This window comes from Haliotis cracherodii, unplaced genomic scaffold (assembly GCF_022045235.1).
Source record: "Haliotis cracherodii isolate W230 unplaced genomic scaffold, xgHalCrac1.p SCAF_24, whole genome shotgun sequence".
Taxonomy (NCBI): Eukaryota; Metazoa; Mollusca; class Gastropoda; order Lepetellida; family Haliotidae; genus Haliotis; species Haliotis cracherodii.
Window position 1 is genome coordinate 1,646,086 of NW_027266280.1, and position 27,067 is coordinate 1,673,152.

General features: G+C 43.3%; 1 protein-coding gene across 1 annotated transcript; it reads left to right on the forward strand.

The window, feature by feature from the left end:
* Nucleotides 1-18,464: 18,464 nt before the first annotated feature.
* Nucleotides 18,465-26,615, forward strand: LOC139472465 (uncharacterized). Its single transcript, XM_071254941.1, has 9 exons — nucleotides 18,465-18,648; nucleotides 20,732-20,842; nucleotides 21,233-21,448; nucleotides 22,008-22,185; nucleotides 23,053-23,168; nucleotides 23,683-23,839; nucleotides 24,317-24,421; nucleotides 25,177-25,195; nucleotides 26,562-26,615. Exons 1-8 carry the CDS (start codon nucleotides 18,465-18,467, stop codon nucleotides 25,181-25,183), a joined length of 1,074 nt encoding a protein of 357 aa, XP_071111042.1. The 3' UTR covers nucleotides 25,184-25,195; nucleotides 26,562-26,615.
* The last annotated feature ends 452 nt before the right edge of the window (nucleotides 26,616-27,067 follow it).

The following is a 27,067-nucleotide window of genomic DNA, read 5'->3' on the forward strand; positions in this document are numbered from 1 at the left end:
GTGTGGACCTTCACTTGCTATGTGGACCTTCACTTGCTGTGTGGGTCTTCACTTGCTGTGTGGGCCTTCACTTGCTGTGTCGACCTTCACTTGCTATGTGGACCTTCACTTGCTGTGTGGGTCTTCACTTGCTGTGTGGGCCTTCACTTGCTGTGTGGGTCTTCACTTGCTGTGTGGGTCTTCACTTGCTGTGTGGGCCTTCACTTGCTGTGTGGACCTTTTCTTGCTGTGTGGGTCTTCACTTGCTGTGTGGACCTTCACTTGCTGTGTGGGCCTTCGCTTGCTGTGTGGGCCTTCACTTGCTGTGTGGACCTTCACTTGCTGTGTGGACCTTCACTTGCTATGAGGGTCTTCACTTGCTGTGTGGGTCTTCGCTTGCTGTGTGGGTTTTAACTTGCTGTGTGGACCTTCACTTGCTATGTGGGTCTTCACTTGCTGTGTGGACCATCACTTGCTGTGTTGACCTTCACTTGCTGTGTGGGTCTTCACTTGCTGTGTGGGTCGTTACTTGCTTTGTGGGTCTTCACTTGCTGTGTGGGCCTTCACTTGTGTGTGGACCTTCATTTGCTGTGTGGACCTTCACTTGCTGTGTGGGTCTTCACTTGCTGTGTGGACCTTCACTTGCTGTGTGGACCTTCACTTGCTGTGTGGACCTTCACTTGCTGTGTTGACCTTCACTTACTATGTGGGTCTTCACTTGCTGTGTGGACCTTCACTTGCTGTGTTGACCTTCACTTGCTATGAGGGTCTTCACTTGCTGTGTGGACCTTCACTTGCTGTGTGGACCTTCACTTGCTGTGTGGGTCTTCACTTGCTATGAGGGTCTTCACTTGCTGTGTGGACTTTCACTTTCTGTGTGGACCTTCACTTCCTGTGTGGGCCTTCACTTGCCTTCACTTACTATGTGGGTCTTCACTTGCTGTGTGGGCCTTCACTTGTGTGTGGACCTTCATTTGCTGTGTGGACCTTCACTTGCTGTGTGGGTCTTCACTTGCTTTGTGGACCTTCACTTGCTGTGTGGGTCTTCGCTTGCTGTGTGGGCCTTCACTTGCTGTGTGGACCTTCACTTGCTGTGTGGACCTTCACTTGCTGTGTGGACCTTCACTTTCTATGTGGACCTTCACTTGCTGTGTGGACCTTCACTTGCTGTGTGGACCTTCACTCGCTGTGTGGGTCTTCACTCCCTAAGGTGCATCACCTCTCATTGATGTCTATATATACCTGGAAAGGGGTTACATCAAATTATGTTTCATATTATAGAGCCAATTTTAGAATTTGCCTGTTATAATTCTCAAACAAAAAACATATTAAACATATTACAAAGTAACACATTGAAATACAAAACATGGCACCAGATAATTTTCTGTAAGTGCCCCTGGGCAACAGTTGTTTGACTTCCCTTTCAGCAACATTCTCTGCGTCTTTGCATCATGTGCTGACTCGGTGCTTTGAAATGTGCTGACTTGGTGCTTCGACATGTGCTGACTCAGTGCTTCAACATGTGCTGACTCGGTGCTTCGACATGTGCTGACTCGGTGCTTCGACATGTGCTGACTCGGTGCTTTGAAATGTGCTGACTTGGTGCTTCGACATGTGCTGACTCGGTGCTTCGACATGTGCTGACTCGGTGCTTCGACATGTGCTGACTCGGTGCTTCGACATGTGCTGACTCGGTGCTTCGACATGTGCTGACTCGGTGCTTCGACATGTTCTGACTCAATGCTTCGACATGTGCTGACTCATCTGTGGTCTGTGTAGCATTGTATCGATGCAGGAGACGGTAAATTGTGGTTATGTTAACGTTGAAATGACAGGCAACATCTTGGACAGACAGTCCAGCTTCCAAACATCCGATAGCCTGGTTTCTCTGAATTTGAGTTAGGCGTGGCATTGTTGACCAAGGAGTGGTAGGTCCAAGAATCGGCCACAGTTTTATACCCACTACAGTTTGTGACAGTTCATGCATTTTCAATTTCGCGAGAAATGGATGCATGATACCAACATATTCATTGGAATGGTGCGTTTTGGTGATTCGTTTTTTAAGTTGCTAGGGGCTTCCAAAATGCAAACAAAAATATTGATAACACCATCAGGCTTCACTACATTCTAAAACTCGTATGGTTCTGTGTTTGTTACGTATTTGCTTTAAACCACTTGCGTTTCTTTTGCGTGGGAGTATTGATATTTCCAAACATCCATGGAATATTGGATGTAAAACTAAAGAAGTAGCTGTGCTTAACCTTTTTGCAGATGTATATGTTTTTTGTATTTGAGTTATAACATAAACAGGACAACATATGTAACATTTCCCCAGGCCTTTAGCCATGGATATAACCGTGTATGTATCATGTTAATCAGACAGACCAAATGTTACAAAAATGTTCTTTTGTTTTCAATCTTCTTCAGAATATGGAGTGTGAGAGAGCCACCATTTTATATTCAGGCTGGTGGTGGTGGAGTGGATTAGTAGTGATTTTAAAAAAATATACTTTGTTCAGGTAAAAACCTCACAAAAATGTTTTTTCTCAGGTTTTACAAGAAAAAATAAATTGAACACTGGACATGTAGGATGTCCTGAACAAATGTGAATAAAAGAATAACAAGCCTAAAAGTGTTTTGTAGCAGTAAAACAGTAAAACAGTAGCACTGACTGAAAACAACACAAGTCCTGTCATCCATTTCCCACCCCTACTCCCACACCCCTAATCCCACCCCCCTACTCCTGCCCCCCTACTCCCGCCCGTACTCCCACACCCCTACTCCCACACCCCTACTCCCACCCCTACTCCCACACCCCTACTCCCACCCCTACTCCCCTACCCCTACTCCCATACCCCTACTCCCACACCCCTACTCCCACACCCCTACTCCCACACCCCTACTCCCACACCCCTACTCCCCTACCCCTACTCCCATACCCCTACTCCCACACCCCTACTCCCACACCCCTACTCCAACCCCTACTCCCACACCCCTACTCCCACCCCTACTCCCACACCCCTACTCCCACACCCCTACTCCCACCCCTACTCCCGCCCCCTACTCCCACCCCTACAGGCAGTAAATGGCATCCCCAGTTTGAGTGGGATGATGGCATGGAGTCGTATCAGCATCCTCTGTTAAAGGATGCAACTGGTGTACAATACTCAGGATATCCTTGGTTGTCAAGGAATGGTTTGTGACCCTACCATGTACATGATTTAAATGTAATCTTGGTGCAGATTTGTTCAATGTGCCTGTCTCATTTTATCCAATGTTTGTTTTTACACTAACACTTGTTCTTGTTGATATTAGGCACATGTTGAGTTTGTTAGCTCACCTGACTACAGTCGTGTGAGCTTATGTCATGACCTGTTTTGTCATCTCAGTAAAACACTGGAACAATGAAGCAACAACTTCACATGCTTGTTCCACCAGTGATCACACCCTAGTTTGTCTCAAATCCACCAGAGTGGTGTCCCTATGTAATGCAAGGATCTGCTGGACAAAGATTCAAATCATATATTCACCCAGGTTGTGATACTTGATCTGTTATGCTCATTAGTTTTACCAATTATGTCAACATCTAGGGCTTGAAATTCTGACTTTAAAAAAACTGGCGCCATGCTGTAACTGAAATACTGAGTTAAATTCAGTCACTGACTCCAATGATCTTGTATGGTATTGTTACTGTCGAGGCAAGTGCCCTCACTGTAGGTGTTGTGCTACAGTGATGAGGTCTAGTTTTACACTGTAGTCGTGCCGTCCATGTTGGTGAAGCGTGCACATTCCGTCCTAGTTGTTGAAGAAACCTGTTTCACCAGTGTATCAGTTATATTCTACTTATGTTTGTGTCTGACCGTCTATTAAACAGTTTATTTAAGAAGAAGAAAAAGGACTTTGTTTTTGTTTTACAGCTAATTGCAGCAAGTCTTGAGGCTGACACCAACTAGGAAGCCACCGGAGCCTCCTGTCCCTTTTTAGGTTAGACAGCAGCCTGTTGGTTGTAAGAAGCGACTTACTGGATCAGAGGCCATTTCACAAAGCGTAGCTAGCAACAGTCGTAAATCTATGTTAAAGTATAGGAGAAGTGGTAGTCGTAGTCGTCTCTTTGTGAAACAGGCCCCTGGTGGTCAGGCTCTGTCACTCCTTTGATCACATATCATTGTACCCTGATGGCGTGAATCATTGTTAATGTCAATCGCTGGTTTTTCTGGTACAGACATGTTTATTTACCAATCTCATTCAAATCAGATCTTAGTTCTCACTACCGCTTTACAAAGATCTGAGGACATCCCAGTACGGGTCACGTCAGACCGACCTTGCGCGAACTTTGACCGACCAATGGACTGACCAATCAGAAGGCAGGTATCTCGTGCTTTACAGCACTAATTTCAAATTGGCGACTACGCTTCAAAACATATTTTGACAAATTTTCGATTACAAATTTAAAACCTGAACAAAAGAACATTCTGGAATGGCTAATAGATGGTCTTGATTGTATGGATTCAGTCGTTAAACCCGTAACTATCGTTCGGAGTTTTTTCGAGGTTGCATGATTAGAAATCACATTCCGACTGTCACTTTCATAATCTGGTAAGCGATGCTCTGATTGGTCGGATGAAAGGTCGTTCTGACGTGACCCCAAATAGGATGTCCTCAGATCTTTGTTTAGCGGTAGCGAGAACTGAGGTCTGATTTTAATGAGATTGATTATTTACAGGCTGACGTCATATGGATGGAGTTTTGCCAAGTGCGGTGTTAAACAACAATTAAACAAACGAATGTGTAAAGACAATGGGTTACGTGGGACCAACTGATTGCAATGGCAACCCAAGTACAGTACACAAATTATGTTATTTGGGGGTATTATATAATATATAAGTACTGGCTTCTTATTTGGGTGGCGGATTCAGGATTTGTAATAACTTCTTTATTACCCTGTTATTTTTGGAGTAGCTCCACAAATGTTGTGTAAACTTAATGACAGCTTTTTGGAAAGTAGTTCATATCAGGAGTCTTTGAAAAGACCCAGTCTTCGTGAGGTTCTATGTACCAACAAAATGATTCTTCCAACTTTTTCAGTTTCTAAACAGTAATGGGCAGGGTCTCGAGTGGAAGAGAGATTAGTGATGTAGTAACCAATGCAATCACAATGGTCAGCAAATTTCATTGTATCTGTTCCAGGTGATATCTCCTGTGTATGGGAACTTGACAACAGAGGCATAAAAAATGCCTTGCACACACTTACCGTCACAGCACACAGTAGGGAACCTTGACACCAGGGCTGTTTTATATATTCAGTGTAACTGCTGAAGGGTTACCAAAGTAGATGGGGACCGCCTCCGTGGTCTAGTGGTAGAGCGTCCGCCCTGAGAGCGGAAGGTACGGGGTTCGATCCCCGACCGTGTCATACCAAAAGACGTTAAAAGATGGTACTTGTAACCCTGTCTGGCGCTCGGCATTATCGGACTAAAACAAGGACTGGTCGGCTCGGAGTCAGTATACTGAGTGGGGTATTCATGTTAAACTGCGGCATGGCATCAGTCCGGACTAGTACAAGCAGCCACACAAACACACACACACGTACATGCACGTCGCTATATAAGTGCAATAATCTTGGACGCGACGTTAAACCCCATTTCACCTCACCTCACCCATGTAGATGTCAAGATCCGGCCGAGAATTGGTCTTCAGCAATCCATGTTTGTCGTAAGAGGCGACTTGCGGGATCGGGTTTATCAGGTTCACCGTTTCCCAATTGCGTGGATCGATGCTCATGATGTCAATCACTAGATTGTCTTGTCCAGACTCCATTATTTACATACCGACGTCATATAGCTTAGTTAGTTAGTTAGTTAGTTAGTTAGTTAGTTTTCGTAAGGGCGACAGCGCGACATATGCCCCTTCTAGGTTTCCATAGTTATCTATAATTGTGTTCCTGTATTGATAATAATAAAGTGACATTGATGTGCGTGGCATGATTACCTTTATAATATAATTTAACTCACTTCATTGGCCAATACTTTCATTGTTTCGTTATATTATTAATTTACCTATGGTATGGCACATTCCTAACTAAACGGGGCTTGAACTGTATTGGTCTTACCTCGATATTTGTACCTAGTTCTGAGGGGGTTTTTTTGCTGTCGGTTTTATTTATTTGTACGACATTACTAGTTGATATTCTGATGATCGAATCAAACTGAGAAATACTTTTTATTGACTGACTGCATTACATTGTTTGTTTGTTGTTTAACGCCGCACTCAGAAATATTCTATGAGGTCGGATGAGTGTCATGACGTGGATGAGTGTTCAAGGTGTGAGAGTCCCACCCCCATGGACACTTATTCCACCCCATGGACACTTATCCCAACCCGTGGACACTTATCCCACCCCCGTGGGACACTTATCCCACCTCATGGACACTCATCCCACCTCGTGGACACTAATACCACCTCATGGACACTCACCCCACCCCGTGGACACTCATCCCACCTCATGGACACTCATCCCACCTCATGTCCACTAATCCTACCTCATGACCAACATCCCACCTCGTGGCCACTCATCCCACCTCAAGGACACTCATCCCACCCCGTGGACACTCATCCCACCTCAAGGACACTCATCCCACCCTCTTGAACACTTATCCCACCCCATGGACACATATCCCACCCCGTGGACACTCATCCCACCTCATGGACCCCGTGGACACACATCCCACCTCGCGGCCACTCATCCCACGTCATCGTCACACATCCCACCCCATGGACACACATCCAACCTAATTGCCACTGATCCCACCTCCTGGACGACGCTCATCCCACCTCAAGGACACTCATCCCACCTCATGGACACTCATCCCACCTCATGGACACTCATCCCACCTCATTGACACTCGTCCCACCTCATTGACACTCGTCCCACCTCATTGACACTCATCCCCGTGGACACACATCCCACCTCGCGGCCACTCATCCCACGTCATCGTCACACATCCCACCCCATGGACACACATCCAACCTAATTGCCACTGATCCCACCTCCTGGACGACGCTCATCCCACCTCAAGGACACTCATCCCACCTCATGGACACTCATCCCACCTCATGGACACTCATCCCACCTCATTGACACTCGTCCCACCTCATTGACACTCGTCCCACCTCATTGACACTCATCCCCGTGGACACACATCCCACCTCGCGGCCACTCATCCCACGTCATCGTCACACATCCCACCCCATGGACACACATCCAACCTAATTGCCACTGATCCCACCTCCTGGACGACGCTCATCCCACCTCAAGGACACTCATCCCACCTCATGGACACTCATCCCACCTCATGGACACTCATCCCACCTCATTGACACTCGTCCCACCTCATTGACACTCGTCCCACCTCATTGACACTCATCCCACCTCATTGACACTCGCCCCACCTCATTGACACTCGTCCCACCTCATTGACACTCATCCCACCTCATTGACACTCATCCCACCTCATTGACACTCGTCCCACCTCATTGACACTCATCCCACCTCATTGACACTCGTCCCACCTCATTGACACTCATCCCACTCATCCCACCTCATGGACACTCATCCCACTCATCCCACCTCATGGACACTCATCCCACCTCATTGACACTCATCCCACCTCATTGACACTCATCCCACTCATCCCACCTCATGGACACTCATCCCACCTCATGGACACTCATCCCACCTCATGGACACTCATCCCACTCATCCCACCTCATGGACACTCATCCCACCTCATTGACACTCATCCCACCTCATTGACACTCGTCCCACCTCATTGACACTCATCCCACTCGTCCCACCTCATTGACACTCATCCCACTCATCCCACCTCATGGACACTCATCCCACTCATCCCACCTCATGGACACTCGTCCCACCTCATTGACACTCATCCCTCTCATCCCACCTCATGGACACTCAACCCACCCCATGGACACTCATCCCACCTCATGGACACTCATCCCACCTCATGGACACTCATCCCACCTCATGGACACTCATCCCACCTCATGGACACTCATCCCACCTTGTGGACACTCATCCCACCTCATGGACACTCATCCCACTCATTCCACCTCATGGACACTCATCCCACCTCATGGACACTCATCCCACCTCATGGACACTCATCCCACCTCATGGACACACATCCCACCTCATGGACACTCATCCCACCTCATGGACACACATCCCACCTTGTGGACACTCATCCCACCTCATGGACACTCATCCCACTCATCCCACCTCATGGACACTCATCCCACCTCATGGACACTCATCCCACCTCATGGACACTCATCCCACCTCATGGACACTCATCCCACCTCAAGGACACTCATCCCACCTCATGGACACTCATCCCACCTCATGGACACTCATCCCACCTCATTGACACTCGTCCCACCTCATTGACACTCGTCCCACCTCATTGACACTCATCCCACCTCATTGACACTCGCCCCACCTCATTGACACTCGTCCCACCTCATTGACACTCATCCCACCTCATTGACACTCATCCCACCTCATTGACACTCGTCCCACCTCATTGACACTCATCCCACCTCATTGACACTCGTCCCACCTCATTGACACTCATCCCACTCATCCCACCTCATGGACACTCATCCCACTCATCCCACCTCATGGACACTCATCCCACCTCATTGACACTCATCCCACCTCATTGACACTCATCCCACTCATCCCACCTCATGGACACTCATCCCACCTCATGGACACTCATCCCACCTCATTGACACTCATCCCACTCATCCCACCTCATGGACACTCATCCCACCTCATTGACACTCATCCCACCTCATTGACACTCGTCCCACCTCATTGACACTCATCCCACTCGTCCCACCTCATTGACACTCATCCCACTCATCCCACCTCATGGACACTCATCCCACTCATCCCACCTCATGGACACTCGTCCCACCTCATTGACACTCATCCCTCTCATCCCACCTCATGGACACTCAACCCACCCCATGGACACTCATCCCACCTCATGGACACTCATCCCACCTCATGGACACTCATCCCACCTCATGGACACTCATCCCACCTCATGGACACTCATCCCACCTTGTGGACACTCATCCCACCTCATGGACACTCATCCCACTCATTCCACCTCATGGACACTCATCCCACCTCATGGACACTCATCCCACCTCATGGACACTCATCCCACCTCATGGACACACATCCCACCTCATGGACACTCATCCCACCTCATGGACACACATCCCACCTTGTGGACACTCATCCCACCTCATGGACACTCATCCCACTCATCCCACCTCATGGACACTCATCCCACCTCATGGACACTCATCCCACCTCATGGACACTCATCCCACCTCATGGACACTCATCCCACCTCATGGACACTCATCCCACCTCATGGACACTCATCCCACTCATCCCACCTCATGGACACTCATCCCACCTCATGGACACCACCTCATGGACACTCATCCCACCTCATGGACACTCATCCCACCTCATGGACACCACCTCATGGACACTCATCCCACCTCATGGACACTCATCCCACCTCATGGACACTCATCCCACCTCATGGACACTCATCCCACCTCATGGACACTCATCCCACTCATCCCACCTCATGGACACTCATCCCACCTCATGGACACTCATCCCACCTCATGGACACTCATCCCACCTCATGGACACACATCCCACCTCATGGACACACATCCCACCTCATGGACACACATCCCACCTTGTGGACACTCATCCCACCTCATGGACACTCATCCCACTCATCCCACCTCATGGACACTCATCCCACCTCATGGACACTCATCCCACCTCATGGACACTCATCCCACCTCATGGACACTCATCCCACTTCATGGACACCACCTCATGGACACTCATCCCACCTCATGGACACTCATCCCACCTCATGGACACTCATCCCACCTCATGGACACACATCCCACCTTGTTGACACTCATCCCAACTTGTGGTAGCTCACCCCACCTCTTGGACACTCATCCCACCTCGTGGACCCAAATCCCACCTCCTGGTAGTTCATCCCACCTCGTTGACACACATCCCACCTCATGAACACACATCCCACCTCGTGGAGGAGTGGCCTGTCACTGTCACTCGTCACTGATCTCGTCACTGAAACAGAATGATTTATTGTCTGATGTTCATAAACTTGTCCCGAAGACGCGGTTGGGGAGGCTAATGGTCCATCTTGTTACTGAAACTTATTCACTGTCCGACATTCACAAAAATGTAAAGATTTGACAGCTTTGGTTCTTTCTAAGGAATATCGTATTGCATAAATTGTGAACATTTTACATTGCTCGTTAGATAAGTAGGTTTCTAGTTATCACACTTTTCCATTAAAAAACTATGTCAGATATTGATCTGCTCAGACACAATTTTCAATGACCTATGATGCTAGAATCGGAACCTTTTGTCATCTTCCCGGGACCCGCCAAGTCAGCCACGTTGACAGGTACACGCCATACACGTCATGATAACTCAGATATGCCGTATCGCATTATTATATGCACTTTGCTGCTGACTGCGCGACTTTCGTTGTCCGCATTACTAATCAGTAATCAATATGTATTTTTGAATCTGATATTTGATCACTTCACGGCGAAAGAAACTACATTTTTTGTGTCTCATGTGACGTCACCAACCCGAGTTGTGACCTGGTTTTGTCACCGAATCTTGCCTCACCTGCACGTGAAAAGTGTTTCCTTGGGGGTGACGTGATTCCCGTGGGAATAATAACACAGCTCCTACTGTGCTCTGACGACGCAGAGACAAACCCAGGCCCAATAACTTTCCAAGAAGTACAAGAGAAAATACTGGTAGAAATAGGGAGCATGAAATCTGAGATACGAAACGTCAAACGTCAAAGCAAATTTAAGCACACATATTTTAGAACTAAAGAACGACATCTACACTATGTGAAAAACTGGAGGAATCTGTTACAGAATAACATCGTGATCTAAACACTATGAAACAGAACCATGATATAATGTATGATGACATTGATGTACTTTCAGGAAAGGTGGATACTGTGTTAGATCAGATGTCAAAAATTGATAACGAACTAGATAGACTTGAGTCCTACAGCAGACGTGATGATATCATCATCCACGGAATACCGGAAGCTGCAGGCGATGACATATCAATGGCGTGTAAAGATACTGTGTTATCTGTCCTCAATGAACATGCTAAATTCAAAACGTGGCAACCATTGGACATAATACGTGCGCACAGACTTGGCATTAAACGTGTAAATACAAATTTCTCGCCCAATGATTGCTTAGCTACATTCGTCTGACGACAAAGTTCGTACCTTGAAAGCGAGACCCACATTCAAGGAAGGGGGACTTGGAATTTCTAGTGACCTAACGTCACGTCAACGTCAACAGCTTCAGGCACTTAAGGGAACCTACACTTTCGGGTATTTCAAAGACGGTCGTTTGGTAACAAAACCCCGCACCATGGAAACAACATCAACAGCGTTTAGCACTTTAAACACGACACGAGAAAGCCGATCTTTTCATAGAAGACCGGATGGAACAACAGTGTCACATGCTTCTATCAGCTAGGATATTGGCCGAGGCCCGGATAGTTTTTCACAAGATCCTAACACTATCAACACCGGTGTTACGTTAAACGCTGATTGTCCAAGCGAAACATTCACCTTTCTAAGTTGGAATATCAATGGACTTCGAAACAAAATTGATGATGATGATTTTATATCATACTTACAACAATTTAAAATAGCATGTATTGTGGAAACTTTTGTCGACTGTAGTTTTGATAATAGCTGGTTAGTTGGTTATGATATCTCTTATAGTCCAGCAATAAAATTATCTAACTACGGAAGGCTGTCAGGTGGTATTTGTGTGTGTGTCCATCAATCCGTCAGTAAATTTTGTAAGTTAATTAAATCAGATGTAGATAATCTCCTGTGCTTGAACATATCCAAAGTGTTACGTACAATTGACAAGAACGTAAACTTGCTATGTACCTACATACCACCTGCTGGTTCGCCGTATTATAACCATGCGGTCTCAAATTGTTGTATTGATCATCTTGAAGAGTTTATGTTAGATAATCAGTCGCAGCTTAAAGATTCTATCAGTGTAGTCTGTGGAGATATGAATGCTCGTACTGGTCAACAAAACAATCCTCTAGTCGAGATACAAAACGATTTTGTTCATAGTAACTGTTCATACCCAGAAGATGAAAACGTATGTGTTGGAGATCGGAAATCCCATGACACCGTTATCAATAAATTTGGTCAGATACTGCTAGATATGTTGTATACATTTCAGTTGTTCATTGTCAATGGGAGAGTGTATAGGGATACCCTTGGAGAATTTAACTATTGTGGAAACCAAGGTGCGAGCGTTAGTGATTATTTTATATGTTCCCCCGATTTCTTCGATTATATTAAGATGTTGAATATTGGCGATCGTCTAGAATCTGATCATTTACCTTTGGAATTGACGTGTAAGTTCCCTCATATGAATCAAACACATACCAAATTAAAATATGAGGGTGTCACTAAAAAGAAACTAATATGGAATGACGAACTTTCGAACAACTTTCTATGCAAACTACAAGAAAGTATAACATATTCTAAACAGTTAGTTCTAGATAAACTTGATAACAATATTGAGGGGGCAATTGATGACTTTGTCGAAATTATGCTAACTTCAGCAGCTTGTATGAGAAAAGAATTAAAACTGAACATGGATAAAACTAAAACTTTTAATACAGGATGTAGAATTGCAAGGCGTAACGCCCGCAAAGCACTGCGGAGATTTAGAACAACCCGTACTTGTCTTGACAGAAAAAAATATTGCGAAAGTAGGAATAAATATAAAAGTTGCTGTCGGAAATACAAATTCGATATGCGTAGACATAGACAAGACAAACTGAAAAAGTCTATTAACAACCCTTCTGCGTTCTGGAAACAAGTACGATCTCTTAAGAATAGATCTTCTGCTACAGATGACATAACAAAGTCGCAATGGCTTAGTCATTTTAAGAAGTTTTTTTCAAATGATGCAACATTCACTATGGCAACTGATGATATGCAAAATTATTTTAGTGAATGCTACATGGATGTTGATGAGGTTCTGCTAGATTCACCCATTGTTGAAAACGAAATATTAGATGCGATAAATCACCTCAAGAAGGGAAAAGCAGTTGGTCCTGATGATGTAGTTATTGAAATGTTGAAGTGTTCTAAGTTTGAAGTTGTGCCTTTTCTTTGCAAATATTTCAGTAACCTATTTGAAAATGGAGTTTTCCCAAGCAATTGGTCATGTTTTTATAATAATCCCCCTGCATAAAAAAGGAGACAGGAGTCACCCAGATAACTATGGAGCTATTTCATTAATGAGCATTTTAGGAAAAGTATTTACTACAATATTAAACAATAAAATTTCAAAATGGGCGACCATGCGTGATACGATTCCTGAATTTCAAGCTGGCTTCAGAAAAAGTTATTCCACCGTAGATCATTTATTTACACTTAATGCACTTATTCAAAAAACCTTGTCACGGCGTAAGCATAAACTGTATGTAGCATTTGTAGATTTTAAAAGGGCTTTTGATTCTGTCAATCGCTTTAAGCTATGGACATGTCTACGAAAAGCTGGTTTGCGTGGGAAAATGTTTACTATTCTAAAATCAATGCATTCAAATGTGAGATCATGTGTTCGTTGTGAGGATAGTTTAACAGATTTCTTTGATTGTCCTTTGGGCCTTAGACAAGGCTGTATTTTGGGTCCGATTTTATTTTCATTTTTCATTAATGAATTATATTACGAAATAGCTGCCAGTGGTAAACATGGTATCCAAATGTTCCCAGATTGGTTCGAAATATTAATGCTACTTTTCGCAGTTGATGTCATTCTAGTGTCAGATACTGTTGTTGGTCTTCAAAGGCAATTAACTATTTTAAGTACATACACGAAACAATGGAAATTCTCAGTCAATTTGGAAACAAACTAAAATTGTGATCTTCAGAAAAGGTGGTCCAATAGCGTCGAAAGAGAGATGGTCATTCGATGGTCAGTAAGTCAATATAGTAGATCACTACTCATATTTAGGAATCTGGTTCTCACACACAATGAATTGGAAAAATTGTGCCCTTGACTTGTCCTTGCGTGCAAAGAAAGCTTCAATAAGTGGAATATGTTTATTTCTATAAAGTGGAATCGATGTCACCTAATATCTTCTTTAAGTTTTTTATACCCAGATACAACCAATTTTATTGTATGGTTCCGAAGTATGGGGATTTCAACGTTATGACTGTTTAGAGAAGGTTCATTTATTAGCATGTAAAAAGTTTCTTTGTGTCGGATCTTCTACTCCAAATTGCATGGTTTATGGTGAATGTGGTAGATACCCATTATATATTAACTCTCAGATCAGATGTTTAAAATACAGGTTTAAAATTCTTCTTATGCATGAACAACGTCTCCCCAAATCAGCTTATAACACGCTCCTACATTTATATAACATGGGAAAGAATACTTGGACATCGCATGTAAGAAATCTTTTATTTTCGCATGGTTTTGGTTTCAGTCAGTTGGAAATGTAAATACGTTTCTTAATGAATTTCGGAATCGGCCTATAAATATGTTCTACCAAGAATGGCACTCCACTTTAGAGGATAGTTCACATTATGAATATTACAAAACTTTCAAGACTTTACTTCAACCAGAAATATATTTATCAGTACTCACTACGGAAAACTTAAGAAAACAGTTAATTAAATATCGACTTGGTTTGCTAGACCTATTTGTAAATGAAGGAAGAAAACTGTCCATTGAAAAAATGAAAAGAATTTGTCCATTGTGTAATCTAGAGATAGAAAATGAAATTCATTTTGTGTTTGTCTGTCCATTTTACAATGATCTCCGAAAGAAATATATAAAAGATTATTTAATAGCAATGTCACCGATAAACGCCTTTGTAGTTATGCTGACGACAAAGAACGAATCAAATATATTAAATCTTATCTTTCTCTTTATATAAAGCATGCATTAGCCAAAAGAAATGAATTAATCAAACAAAGTGTATATCCCAATGTGTAACATATATAATTGTATCTACATGCGTAACTCTTTCTTGTATTTGGGCCGGTGTACAATAAACTTCTTTGACTTTGACTTGACTTTGATAAGTAGGTTTCTAGTTATCACACTTTTCCATTAAAACAACTAAGTCAGATATTGATCTGCTCAGACACAATTTTCAATGACCTGTCCCCAGATCTCACAGGTGTACAACACATGCTGGCATTTCAGCAATGCAATTACAATTACAATTTCGGAATTTCTCTCTCTCTCTCTCTCTCTCTCTCTCTCTCTGAAGTGAGATCGACCTCGGTAAGGTACAGGTATAGCTCACTGATAAGAAATACTGACATGAGATAGACCTGGGTAAGGTACATATATAGCTCACTGATAAGAAATACTGACCTCAGATAGACCTGGGTAAGGTAGAGGTGTAGCCCACTTATATGAAATACTGACGTGAGATAAACCTGGGTAAGGGACAGGCATAGCCCACTGATATGAAATACTGACGTGAGACAGACTTGGGTAAGGGACGGGCATAGCCCACTGATATGAAATACTGACGTGAGACAGACTTGGGTAAGGGACAGGCATAGCCCACTGATATGAAATACTGACGTGAGACAGACTTGGGTAAGGGACAGGCATAGCCCACTGATATGAAATACTGACGTGAGATAGACCTGGGTAAGGAACAGGCATAGCCCACTGATATGAAATACTGACGTGAGATAGACCTGGGTAAGGGACAGGCATAGCCCACTGATATGAAATACTGATGTGAGATAGACCTGGGTAAGGTACAAGTGGAGCTCACTTATATGAAATACCGACGTCAGATAGACCTGGGTAAGGTACAGGCATAGCCTACTGATATGAAATACTGACATGAGATAGACCATGGTAAGGTACAGATATAGCCCACTGATATGAAACACTGACATGAGATAGACCTGGGTAAGTAACGGGTATAGCCCACTGATTTGAAATACTGACGTAAGATAGACATGTATAAGGGACAGGCATAGCTCACTGATAAGAAATACTGACGTGATACAGACTTGGGTAAGGTACAAGCATAGCTCACTGATATGAAGTACTGACGTGAGATAGACCTGGGTAAGGTACAGGTATAGCCCACTGATATGATACACTGACGTGAGATCAATCTGGGTAAGGGACAGGCATAGCCCACTGATTTGAAACACTGACATGAGATAGACCTGGTTAAGGTACAGATATAGCCCACTGATATGAAATAATGACGTCAGATAGACCTGGGCAAGGTACTGGCATACCTCACTGATATGAAATAATGACGTCAGATAGACCTGGGTAAGGTACTGGCATAGCCTACTGTGATTTGAAATACTCACGTGAGATAGACCTGGGTAAGGGACAGGCATAGCTCACTTATATGAAATACTGACGGGAGATAGACCTGGGTAAGGTACAGGTATAGCCCACTGAGATGAAACACTGACGTGAGCTCGACCTCGGTAAGGTACAGGCATAGCTCACTGATAAGAAATACTGACGTGATACAGTCCTGGGTAAGGTACAAGCATAGCTCACTCATTTGAAATAATGACGTGAGATCAACCTGAGTAAGGTAAAGGGATAGCTCACTGATGTGAAATACTGACGGGAGATAGACCTGGGTAAGATACAGGTAAACCCCACTGAGATGAAACACTGACGTGAGATCGATCTCGGTAAGGTACATGCATAACCCACTGATATGAAATGCTGAAGTGAGATCGACCTCGGTAAGGTACAGGTATAGCTCACTGATAAGAAATACTGACATGAGATAGACCTGGGTAAGGTACATATATAGCTCACTGATAAGAAATACTGACCTCAGAAAGACCTGGGTAAGGTAGAGGTGTAGCCCACTTATATGAAATACTGACGTGAGATAGACCTGGGTAAGGGACAGGCATAGCCCACTGATATGAAATACTGACGTGAGACAGACTTGGGTAAGGGGCAGGCATAGCCCACTGATATGAAATACTGACGTGAGATAGACCTGGGTAAGGAACAGGCATAGCCCACTGATATGAAATACTGACGTGAGATAGACCTTTGTAAGGTACAGATATAGCCCACTGATATGAAATACTGATGTGAGATAGACCTGGGTAAGGTAAAGATATAGCCCAATGATATGAAATACTGACGTGAGACAGACCTGGGTAAGGTACAGATATAGCCCCCTGATATGAAATACTGATGTGAGATAGACCTGGGTAAGGGACAGGTAAGGCCCACTGATGTGAAATACTGACCTGTTGTTACTGACAAGTTATGTGTCATATTCAGTAAATGGAATGTTTACCTGAGATCAAATCTGGAATCACTTAACGTGGCAGGTAAAAGGTTGAAAAGCTTAGCTAAAAACAAAGTCAATGTGAAGACAATGTTCTTGCCCCCATGTGCCTGGAAAGCCAAGAAATGGAGTCGTCACCAACAGGGGCCGTTGGTTTATTGCTCGACATGGGGTGAGGTGAAATGGGGGGTTAACGTCGCGTCCAAGATAATTGCACATTATAGCACACTGAGATAGCATGCTGCAGTTTAACATGAAAACCTCACTCAGACACAATATACTGACTCCGAGCCGACCAGTCTTTTTTAGCCCCTCTCTGCCGAGTAGGGTATCAACAAGTATGATCTTTTAACGGGTTTTTTTTTTGGTATGACAAGGTCGGGGATCGAACCCCGAACCTTTTGCTCTCCGTGCGGACGCTCTACAGCGAGGCCACGGAGGTGCTCTGCTCGACATGAAGGGGAACATGCTTTATCAGGTTCCACGTCCATGATTAGAATCTCGTTTCAATATAAAGCTGCAATAATAAACAATTTGTAAGTGTTGGTTTTCGCCGCATTGGCATTATTCCTGCCATATCAAGGCGGGCGATAGCGAGAACTCTTCACGCTTCTCTTGTAGGGTATGAATAATCTATATAGGACAAACCATTTTTCTCAACGATCATTTTCTGCCCTGAGATCAGAGACTTTTGAGTCTGGAATTCTGATACCCAATCCACTCTACACCAAGGTTGTATGATGTCCTTCAACCAATTCAAAATATATGTCAAACAGACAAAACCTGAACCTTACCATCTGTTTCAATTCGTAAAAATATGCTGCGGTTTATCAAAATCAATTACATACAGCGTGGTAGATATTACCACGTGTGTGACACACCTGGATACGTGACAGGTATCTACTGGTCCACGAGAATTTCGAATGCCTATAATAACTCTTGAGGGTGAGGAGGAAAGTCAATCGGAATCAACATGACGATGTTCGACAACGGTCTCTTCATAGTTCTCCTGGCTGTCCTTGCGCCATCACTCGGATGTCCGCCTGGACCAGCTGAGCTCCCCGACAAGCTCGCTGAGCTCTTGACTCAACTAGAAACCGCTAAGGCTGATTTCCAAAGTATCTTTGATGTCACCGATGAACAGTGTCCATGTCAGAGTAAGTAAATGGCATTTTTGAAAAAAAGATCTATAAAGCATTACAGAATTAATCTAATCTAAACCTACAACGTGATGTCTATTGCCGAGCCGACCTTAATGCCGAGCGCCAGACAGGGTAACAACAAGTACCATATTATAACGTCTTATGGAATGACGCGGCCGGGGATCGAGCCCCCGGACCTATCGCTCTCCGGGCCGACTATCTACGACTAGACCACGAAGGCGGTCGGCATCTGTTAGCTTTTCTTTAGTTCAACTATAGTTTCTAGCTTCAGGAGCACTTGCTTGACAACGGATCTATTCCAAAACGTCGCTTTTTACGGTATTTAAGAAGTTGTTATCCATAAAATTGTGTCTACCTTGTCATCCGTCAACTTCTAACTAATGCCTATCAAACAATTTCGGAGAACTTGTATCTAAAGATTCATTATTTACATTTCAATCGCGTGTGCGCAAAGTGACTGTTGGGGATAAAAAGTAGGGGATATTTGCAAAAAACAGCTGATTACAGAAATACAAAGAGGTATCGAGTGATGGCATTGCATGGAAAAGGAAACGGAAGGATTAGGCGTAATATGACAATCAAGAGAACATGTTGGCGGTGTATTGTAAGGGTGCAAACAACACGATGACAGTGGTGGGTAGTCAATTAAAGCGACAAAACCCTTTCCTCAATCACAAGGAGTATCTGCCAAACGCGGAACGCATTGTACAATTCCAACGTTATCGTGAGCATGTGTTTCAAAATCACTATCGAATAAAATGTCAAAGCTATGTCTCTCACTGATTTTCAGTATCTTATAATATTGTATTGATAATGACAACAATTATTTCAGTAGTTTGTGCAGGTTCACGATGGCTATCGACAAGGGCGATGCCATGTTTGTTTGTAAACACTGAAAGTAGTACCTACCTCATATCTACATCTCTATTTCTATGGGTACCGTTTTCATCCGTTGGCTTTATCCTGCCGAGAAACCTCCCCATAATATGATAAACCTAAATATTAAGTTGAATTCTAGGCCAAAACGCCTGTAAACAAATGCCACTTTGATCAGTTTCCCTTAACTTTGCAGTGTGGGATGGTGGTGTACAAAGTTAAAAAACAAATGTTTTAAAAAAAAATGACAAAATCCTTTCCATAGTCGATTGTACGATTCCGACTACACCACGTGTTTATGAATAACTATCAAATAGTGATGATACCAGGTGTTCGCAAAGTGTTGTGCGTATCTTGTCCCAACGGTGGCACCCGTCTCAACCACATGCAAATACATTGAACCCGACAACACAAAAATCCGGTATTTAAATTGGAAATGTTGGTGGCCTGATATTCGACAAACGGTGCGTCAAAATGCAACCATTGTCGATTTGCGATGTCTTAAACGGCATTGTTTTCATACTTGTTCAAAATTGTCATGGAGGAACAGTAAAACAAAATGCACATTCGTAACTTGTGGTAGTGGTAGGACAGAATTCGTTCACTTATTCAGCCAGTGCCGAGGAGAAGAAGATTCGTGATTGCTGCCCGGGGCGGTCACACGAGTTCAGCGCAACCTTGTGACCTAATGTGACAATGAACAGTTTTCAGTGCCTTTGTACAACGACAACATGTGATTATCGAGCTCCAAAATTTCATATTTGTATCTATGATATTAAATTAAACATATCGACTTAATTAGGTACAATACATTTATTTACTTAAAATCTACCTCTGCGATTCTTTTTTTTGAAGAGTGTATACTTTATTTTATCTTTAGTTTATATAATTCAATCAGCAGTATGTAATTCATTCATTCGGTGTAATGTCACAAAGAAACATAATTATTTGAGACCATTGTGGAACCAATATGCCATTGCACATAAGAGAAGCACTGGACTTTTACGGAGAACGTGATGACATCTAACTTATTCATGAACTGTTTACAATTATAGATGTTTCCATACCTACAGGTGTGTTTAAGTTCCAAGTTCCAATACATGTACGGCTGATCACAGCATTGTATCGTCAATAAACCGGGACAAACACAAAGTGATGGTTTTAAATAAAGAACGACAGTTGATGTATATTTCTGTTTCAGCTCCCGGTGATTGCTTTGAAAATGATCTCGAAGCCCTCAACACCACACTTTGCGATCTTATCAACGATCTCACAGCATTGACCGGGAATCAATCAACGGACTGTCCTGCACGTAAGTAGAGAAACGAACGAAAGGCAAAATCGGAGAGAGCGTTCACCTGAACCGCCTTCATGTTGACAAAAGAGACCAGATTGATCTATGAAAGGACATGAAAATACTTTTAAGCTGACTGTCATTAGAACAATTGAACTGACAAATTCAGTATACTGGAAAAAAACTAGTTCCAGACAAGAAATCTTCAACCGTCTAGTTGAAATTCAGTCATATATACCTTTCACTTTATCAAGCTTTATGCTTGTATGATTTGTATTTCGTAATACAACCCATGCTTGTCCCCGTGAAGATCAGGGTCAGAATAGGTCTTCAGCAACCCATGCTTGTCGCCGTGTAGATCAGGGTTACAAATTTCCCAATCACAAGATTTACGTTGATGTTTTACAGTGGAAGGATGTGCCGCACTTGTTGGTGGATGCGATCGGACCGACATTGCTCAGGTTGACCCAGTGGGGACGATCCTGCCAAGTTTGGATGTGACTTATAATGTCAGCGATTTTACAGTAAGCGGAGACAATGCATCAAGTTACAGCATATACGGCATCTCGTTACGGCCCCTCGTGATTTTTTGCGTGTCCGGGACCACAAACACTGCACTAAACGGTAAGTCGTTACACCCTCAATACCTCGTTAATTTCCTGCCAGTAATACAGAAACGTCAACAATCAAACACTAAGAGGTTAAACAATAATGCGGAAACCAATCTAGAATTTTCACACCATTTTCATTTTCTTCTATGGATGGTTGAAGCTTCTTGTTATAGCAGTACGTGTATACAGGAAATGCCCCTAACTGCATCTTTCTTGAAGGTAACATAGTCAGGATAGTCAGGAATAAATAGAAATTCCTACATGTATGAACCTGAAATATTATTGCAGGTACGTTTTTTCCTAAAAAGAATAAAAATCACTTGTTAAACTACCAGTGATTAAGTATGGATTTACGCCGCATTTAGCAATATTCCAGCAATATCACGGCGGGGGACACCAGAAATGGGCTTCACACATTGTACCCATTTTGGGAATCGAACCTGGATCGTCGGCGTAACGAGCGAACTCTTTAACAACTAGTCTACCCCACCGCCCGTTAAACTACAAATGTTGACTGTATGCTTCCATATTACAGTATTATATTTGTGCATTATATGTTTGTCTCTGTCTAGACGAAGATCTTGGAAGCGGTACTGGTATCGCTGTCTTGGATGATCTGCTGTATGTCGCCATTAATGATTATAACAACACGGGTATCGATCAACTTGCGTCCATTCCTACATCTGGCGGACCTTTGCAGCTTCTTACCAAGTTTTCCTGCGAGGCTGGGAGAGTCGGAGCTTTTAATGGGTTGGTATCGCAGTTATGTTTCTGTATTTTACACAAAATTACTGTTCATAACGGTCTAGTTCCTTAATTATTCAATTTAAGATTAATTATATGCAGTGTAGGTCAAGTGAGTAAGTGAGTGTGTTGGATTTAACGGTGCTTTGAACAGTATTCCAGTTATATCACGGCGTGTCTGCTTAATGTGGGAGGAAAGACCGAAGTGATGCAGGTCTCAGACGTTGACCACTTTGGTGAAACCCACGAGCACGGGTATGGTGCTGACAAACTTAGAAACATAATCGGGGCGAACCGGGATTCGAACCAACAATCATAGGTTTCTGGCGTGCCCAAGGGACGCAACTCTGATCAGCCGTTCACCAGTGATACAAGTGGGAAAGAAAATGTATTTATATTTTTCTCATACTCCTTTTCTCGGATTGGTTTATTTCTCTTGAAACATCCAAACCTGTCTTTTAAAACATAAAGCCTTATGGTTCGTGAGGCCCACTACAGTGAGTATCAGGGCCAGGGCACCAAGGCGAGGGCGATGTTATTTACCATATTTACCATCTCTGCTCGTGAATGTTCCTTATCTCAGTAAATAGATTGAGTAATGTTATTCAAGTGTTACATATTAACAGTTACAAGTTCAAGCGAAAGCTTGGAAAATTGCCAAGTATAGACCAGCAAGGTCAATAGCAACACCTGGTCAGATTATTCAATATATTAGGTGCTTGACCTTATAAATATAACAGAGACCAAGCACATTGTTGGGTGATGTTTCAAAACAAAAACGTCTGAAGTATCCTCAAATGAAATTTGGCATACGTTTGTCAGGCAAATAAACAATACTCCATGTTGACTGCAAGCAATCATCTTCTCTTTAAGGCGAGTGTACTTCAGCGACTGCAAGGAGATCAAGTGCGTCGACAAGACAGGGAGAGATTTGCAGACCAAACTGAAGTTTTCAATGTCCATTACATCGTTTGACGTCATTGACGATAGTACGTATAACAAAACATATACCACGTACAGTGGAACATATACCCCAACCTTCTTTGTTTGTTTGTTGTTTAACGCCGCACTCAGCAATATTCAAGCCATATGACGGCGGTCTGTAAATAATCGAGTCTGGACCAGACAATCCAGTGATTGACCTCGATCCACGCAATTGGGATACGATGACATGCATCAGCCAAGTCAGCGAGCCTGACCACCCGATCCCGTTAGTCGCCTCTTACAATACGTTTAGTCGTTTTTACGGCAAGCATGGGTTGCTGAAGACCTAGTAAGACTCAACAGTGTCTGGTCCAGGCTCGGAGTATTAACAGCCCGCCGCCATGTAGCTGGAACATTGCTGAGTGTGACCTTAAACAACAAACAAACACAACTTTCATTTGAAATTGTTTTGAGAAAAGGGGTAAGCGGCAAATCCATGCTATATCTACAACATGTTCCATGTCATTCTTTGTAATTAAGTGGTGATTAACGCAAAATTTGATTTGTTTTCTTCGACAGACAGTATCGTGTTTATTGATGCTGCCGGTGGTGTATGGATCTACGACATTGCGACCAACTGTTTCAAGCTGCTGTACTGCATTCCGGGCGAACCATCCGGGGCCGTCAAGATCAACCGCTGTTCTTCTTTGATATACGTGGCCTACCCTGGTGTCAGGTCAGTGTAAGGAAAGAGTGAGTCAGCGAGTGAGTATGGTTTTACGCCGCTTTCAGCACTATTCCAGCAATATTACGGCGGGGGACACCTGAAATGGGCTTCACAGGTTTTACCCATGTCGGGAATCGAACCCGGGTCTTCGGTGTGACAAGTGATCACTTTAACCACTAGGCTACCCGACCGCCCCTCAATGAAATGAAGAACAATGCTACATTGTGTACAGAAACAAACGAATGTCTGGTCGGATACAGTCACCAAAATCCTGTTATGACATATCATGATACTTTTTGGTTTGATCATCGAAAATAAAGCCAAATCATTCAAGTTCTCTTCCAGACCATCCGACTAACTAGGATGTCTTTGTGGTTTCAACCGGTTACCCATTGAGTACCTAAGATCTGTAATGTCAAACCCCATATGATCTTGGATGGGAAATGATTATGATGGTTGTAACAGGCATGTTTTATCTTCTTTAAGCAATCTCGACATTTTCAACGCCACATCCTTGGAGTCGGTGGGCACTCTGGAGTACACCACGTCCAACCCCAGTGTTTGTCCGAGTCTCGGATTCGAACCAGACTGGTAAGTTAAATCACAACAGCAACATCACATAGCCCAGGAGACATGTCAAAACATGGAACACGGCACAACAGGATATACCATTCATATACCATTTTCAGAAAGTTACAAAACCAGTAAATTATTAATCCTATGTACATCACAGAAATACGAGTAGACATCATGGTAACCAAGCGCAGGACCTGTTGACGGAAAACAAATGAATATGTGAACAGTTATGTTCCAGTTTAAGGAAGATGTAGTCCAAATCCTCTTATTTTTATTTAGCCATAGTCGTGTTTTAAGTTGATTTGATCCCTTGTGGAATGTATCGCTCAGTGTCCATACCTCTTGCTTTGTTATAGCCTTCCAAATACCAACATATACCGACACCCGTGAAAATCGGGGTTAGAATAGGTCTTCAGCAAGCCATGCTTGTCCCCGTGAAGATCAGGGTCAGAATAGGTCTTCAGCAAGCCATGCTTGTCCCCGTGAAGATCAGGGTCAGAATAGGTCTTCAGCAACCCATGCTTGTCGCAGTGTAGATCAGGCTTAGAATAGGTCTTCAGAAACCCATGCTTGTCGTAAGAGGCGACAAACAGAATCTGGTGGTTGGGCTCGCTATGCCAATTGCTTGGATCGATGCTCACGATGCCAATCACTGGATTGTCTGGTCCAGACTCCTTTGTTCATAGCTCGAATATTGCTGAGTGCGGCGTTAAACAACAAAAAACACATTGAAGTGATACATATAATAAACAAGTTTTTGTCTTTTTCAGCCCATAATTGGCAGAGTGGGTAAGATTTTATCGTTAGAATCATACAAGTGTCACAGGTTCGTGACATTATTTGATAGGAGAATAAGTTTCAATTATATTACCTTTAATCATGATAGTAGATGTATTAACCAAGCGAGTATTGAGTTGTAGCACCCGTGAAAACCCCGGTAAGAATAGGTCTTCAGCAACTCATGATTGTCCCGGTGTAGATCAGGGTAAGAATAGGTCTTCAGCAACCCATACTTGTCCCCGTGTAGATCAGGGTAAGAATAGGTCTTCAACAACTCATGATTGTCTCCGTGTAGATCAGGGTAGGAATAGGTCTTCAGCAACCCATACTTGTCCCCGTGTAGATCAGGGTAAGAATAGGTCTTCAGCAACCCATGCTTGTCTCCGTGTAGATCAGGGTAGGAATAGGTCTTCAGCAACCCATGCTTGTCGCAGTGTAGATCAGGGGTTAGAATAGGTCTTCAGCAACTCATGATTGTTTCCGTGTAGAGCAGGGTAAGAATAGGTCTTCAGCAACTCATGATTGTCCACGTGTAGATCAGGGTAGGAATAGGTCTTCAGCAACTCATGATTGTCGTAAGAGGCGACTGTGCTTGTCGGGATCAGGTGGTCAGGCTCGCTGACTTGGTACATGCATGGCATCGTATCCCAAGTGTGTGGATCGATGCTCATGATATCAATCACTGGGATGTCTGGTCAGGACACGATTATTTACAGACCACCGTTATATAGTTGGAATGTTGCTGAGAGCGACCTTAAACAACAACAAATAATCGAACGAACGAACAAACAAACAAACATATTTCTGAATGACCGAATGCCTCTAGTATGGAATCTATTTTCATAATGTTAATAGTGTCCATTATAGTACTTTTATATTTGGGCACGAGATATATCCGGCGTTAAACAGCAAACAGACTAACAGATAATGTGTAGATGGCAGGGTTTAAAATCAGATAAGGGGCGATGGGGAAGCCTAGTGGTTAAAGCGTTTGCCCTTTACGCCGAAGGCCCGGGTTTGATTCCCCACATGGGTACAATCTGTGAAGTCAATTTCTGGTGTCCCTCGCCGTTATAGTGTTGGTATATTGCTTAAAGCGGCGTAAAACCATACTCACTCACGCAGTTAAGATAAACAGATCATACAACTCTCAAGATGTTTTTCGTGTATTTACATATATTTCTTTTACATACATTTCTTGTTTTAACCTTTTCTGAATACAGAATATGCTTGCAAAAATATTATTTCGAATACACAGTTTCACGAGGAACAGGCAGACACAAAAGTGATAGTGAAACTATAGAGACTAAACAGTCTGTAAAGGAAGTTACCAGATAGTTATGATATTGACTTTATCATATACTTCTCATTTCAGGGAGACAGACCGCCACTGCGTGTTGAAAAGCAAGCAATAAAATGTGTATTAGGCATTGAGTCAAATCTGTATTCAATAAACCTTTTGAACACGATTCATGTGTATTGTGATTTTTTTTATGAACTAGTATAATAGGAAATTATATTTTACATTTGATTACAAAGTATGAAACTTATTAATCAATTTGTGCAAGACCTCACGTCAGAGAGGGAGAGAGAGAGAGAGAGAGAAAGAGAGAGAGAGAGAGAGAGAGAGAGGGAGAGAGGGAGAGGGAGAGAGATTGCTGAATTGTTATCAGGATAGTTTTATTCCACACGGAAAGGCCTCAGGCTCGTAGTTCAATTCTGCTTTCGGGAGTGGTTACAGATCCGTTTAACAGGTCATATTAATTAATTAATTAATTAATTAACATAGCATGATAAATGAACATTGATAGATGTTTTAGAGTATAAATTGATCGATATAATTTTTGGTTGAGTGGGCTGTACATAAAAAGGCAGATCAAT

Coding starts and splice junctions, on each gene's coding strand:
- LOC139472465 (XM_071254941.1), top strand. CDS start 18,465: ATGACGATGTTCGACAACGGTCTCTTCATAGTTCTCCTGGCTGTCCTT. Junction 20,843..21,232: donor ATCAACGGACTGTCCTGCAC/GTAAGTAGAGAA, acceptor GATGTTTTACAG/TGGAAGGATGTGCCGCACTT. Junction 21,449..22,007: donor CACAAACACTGCACTAAACG/GTAAGTCGTTAC, acceptor GTCTCTGTCTAG/ACGAAGATCTTGGAAGCGGT.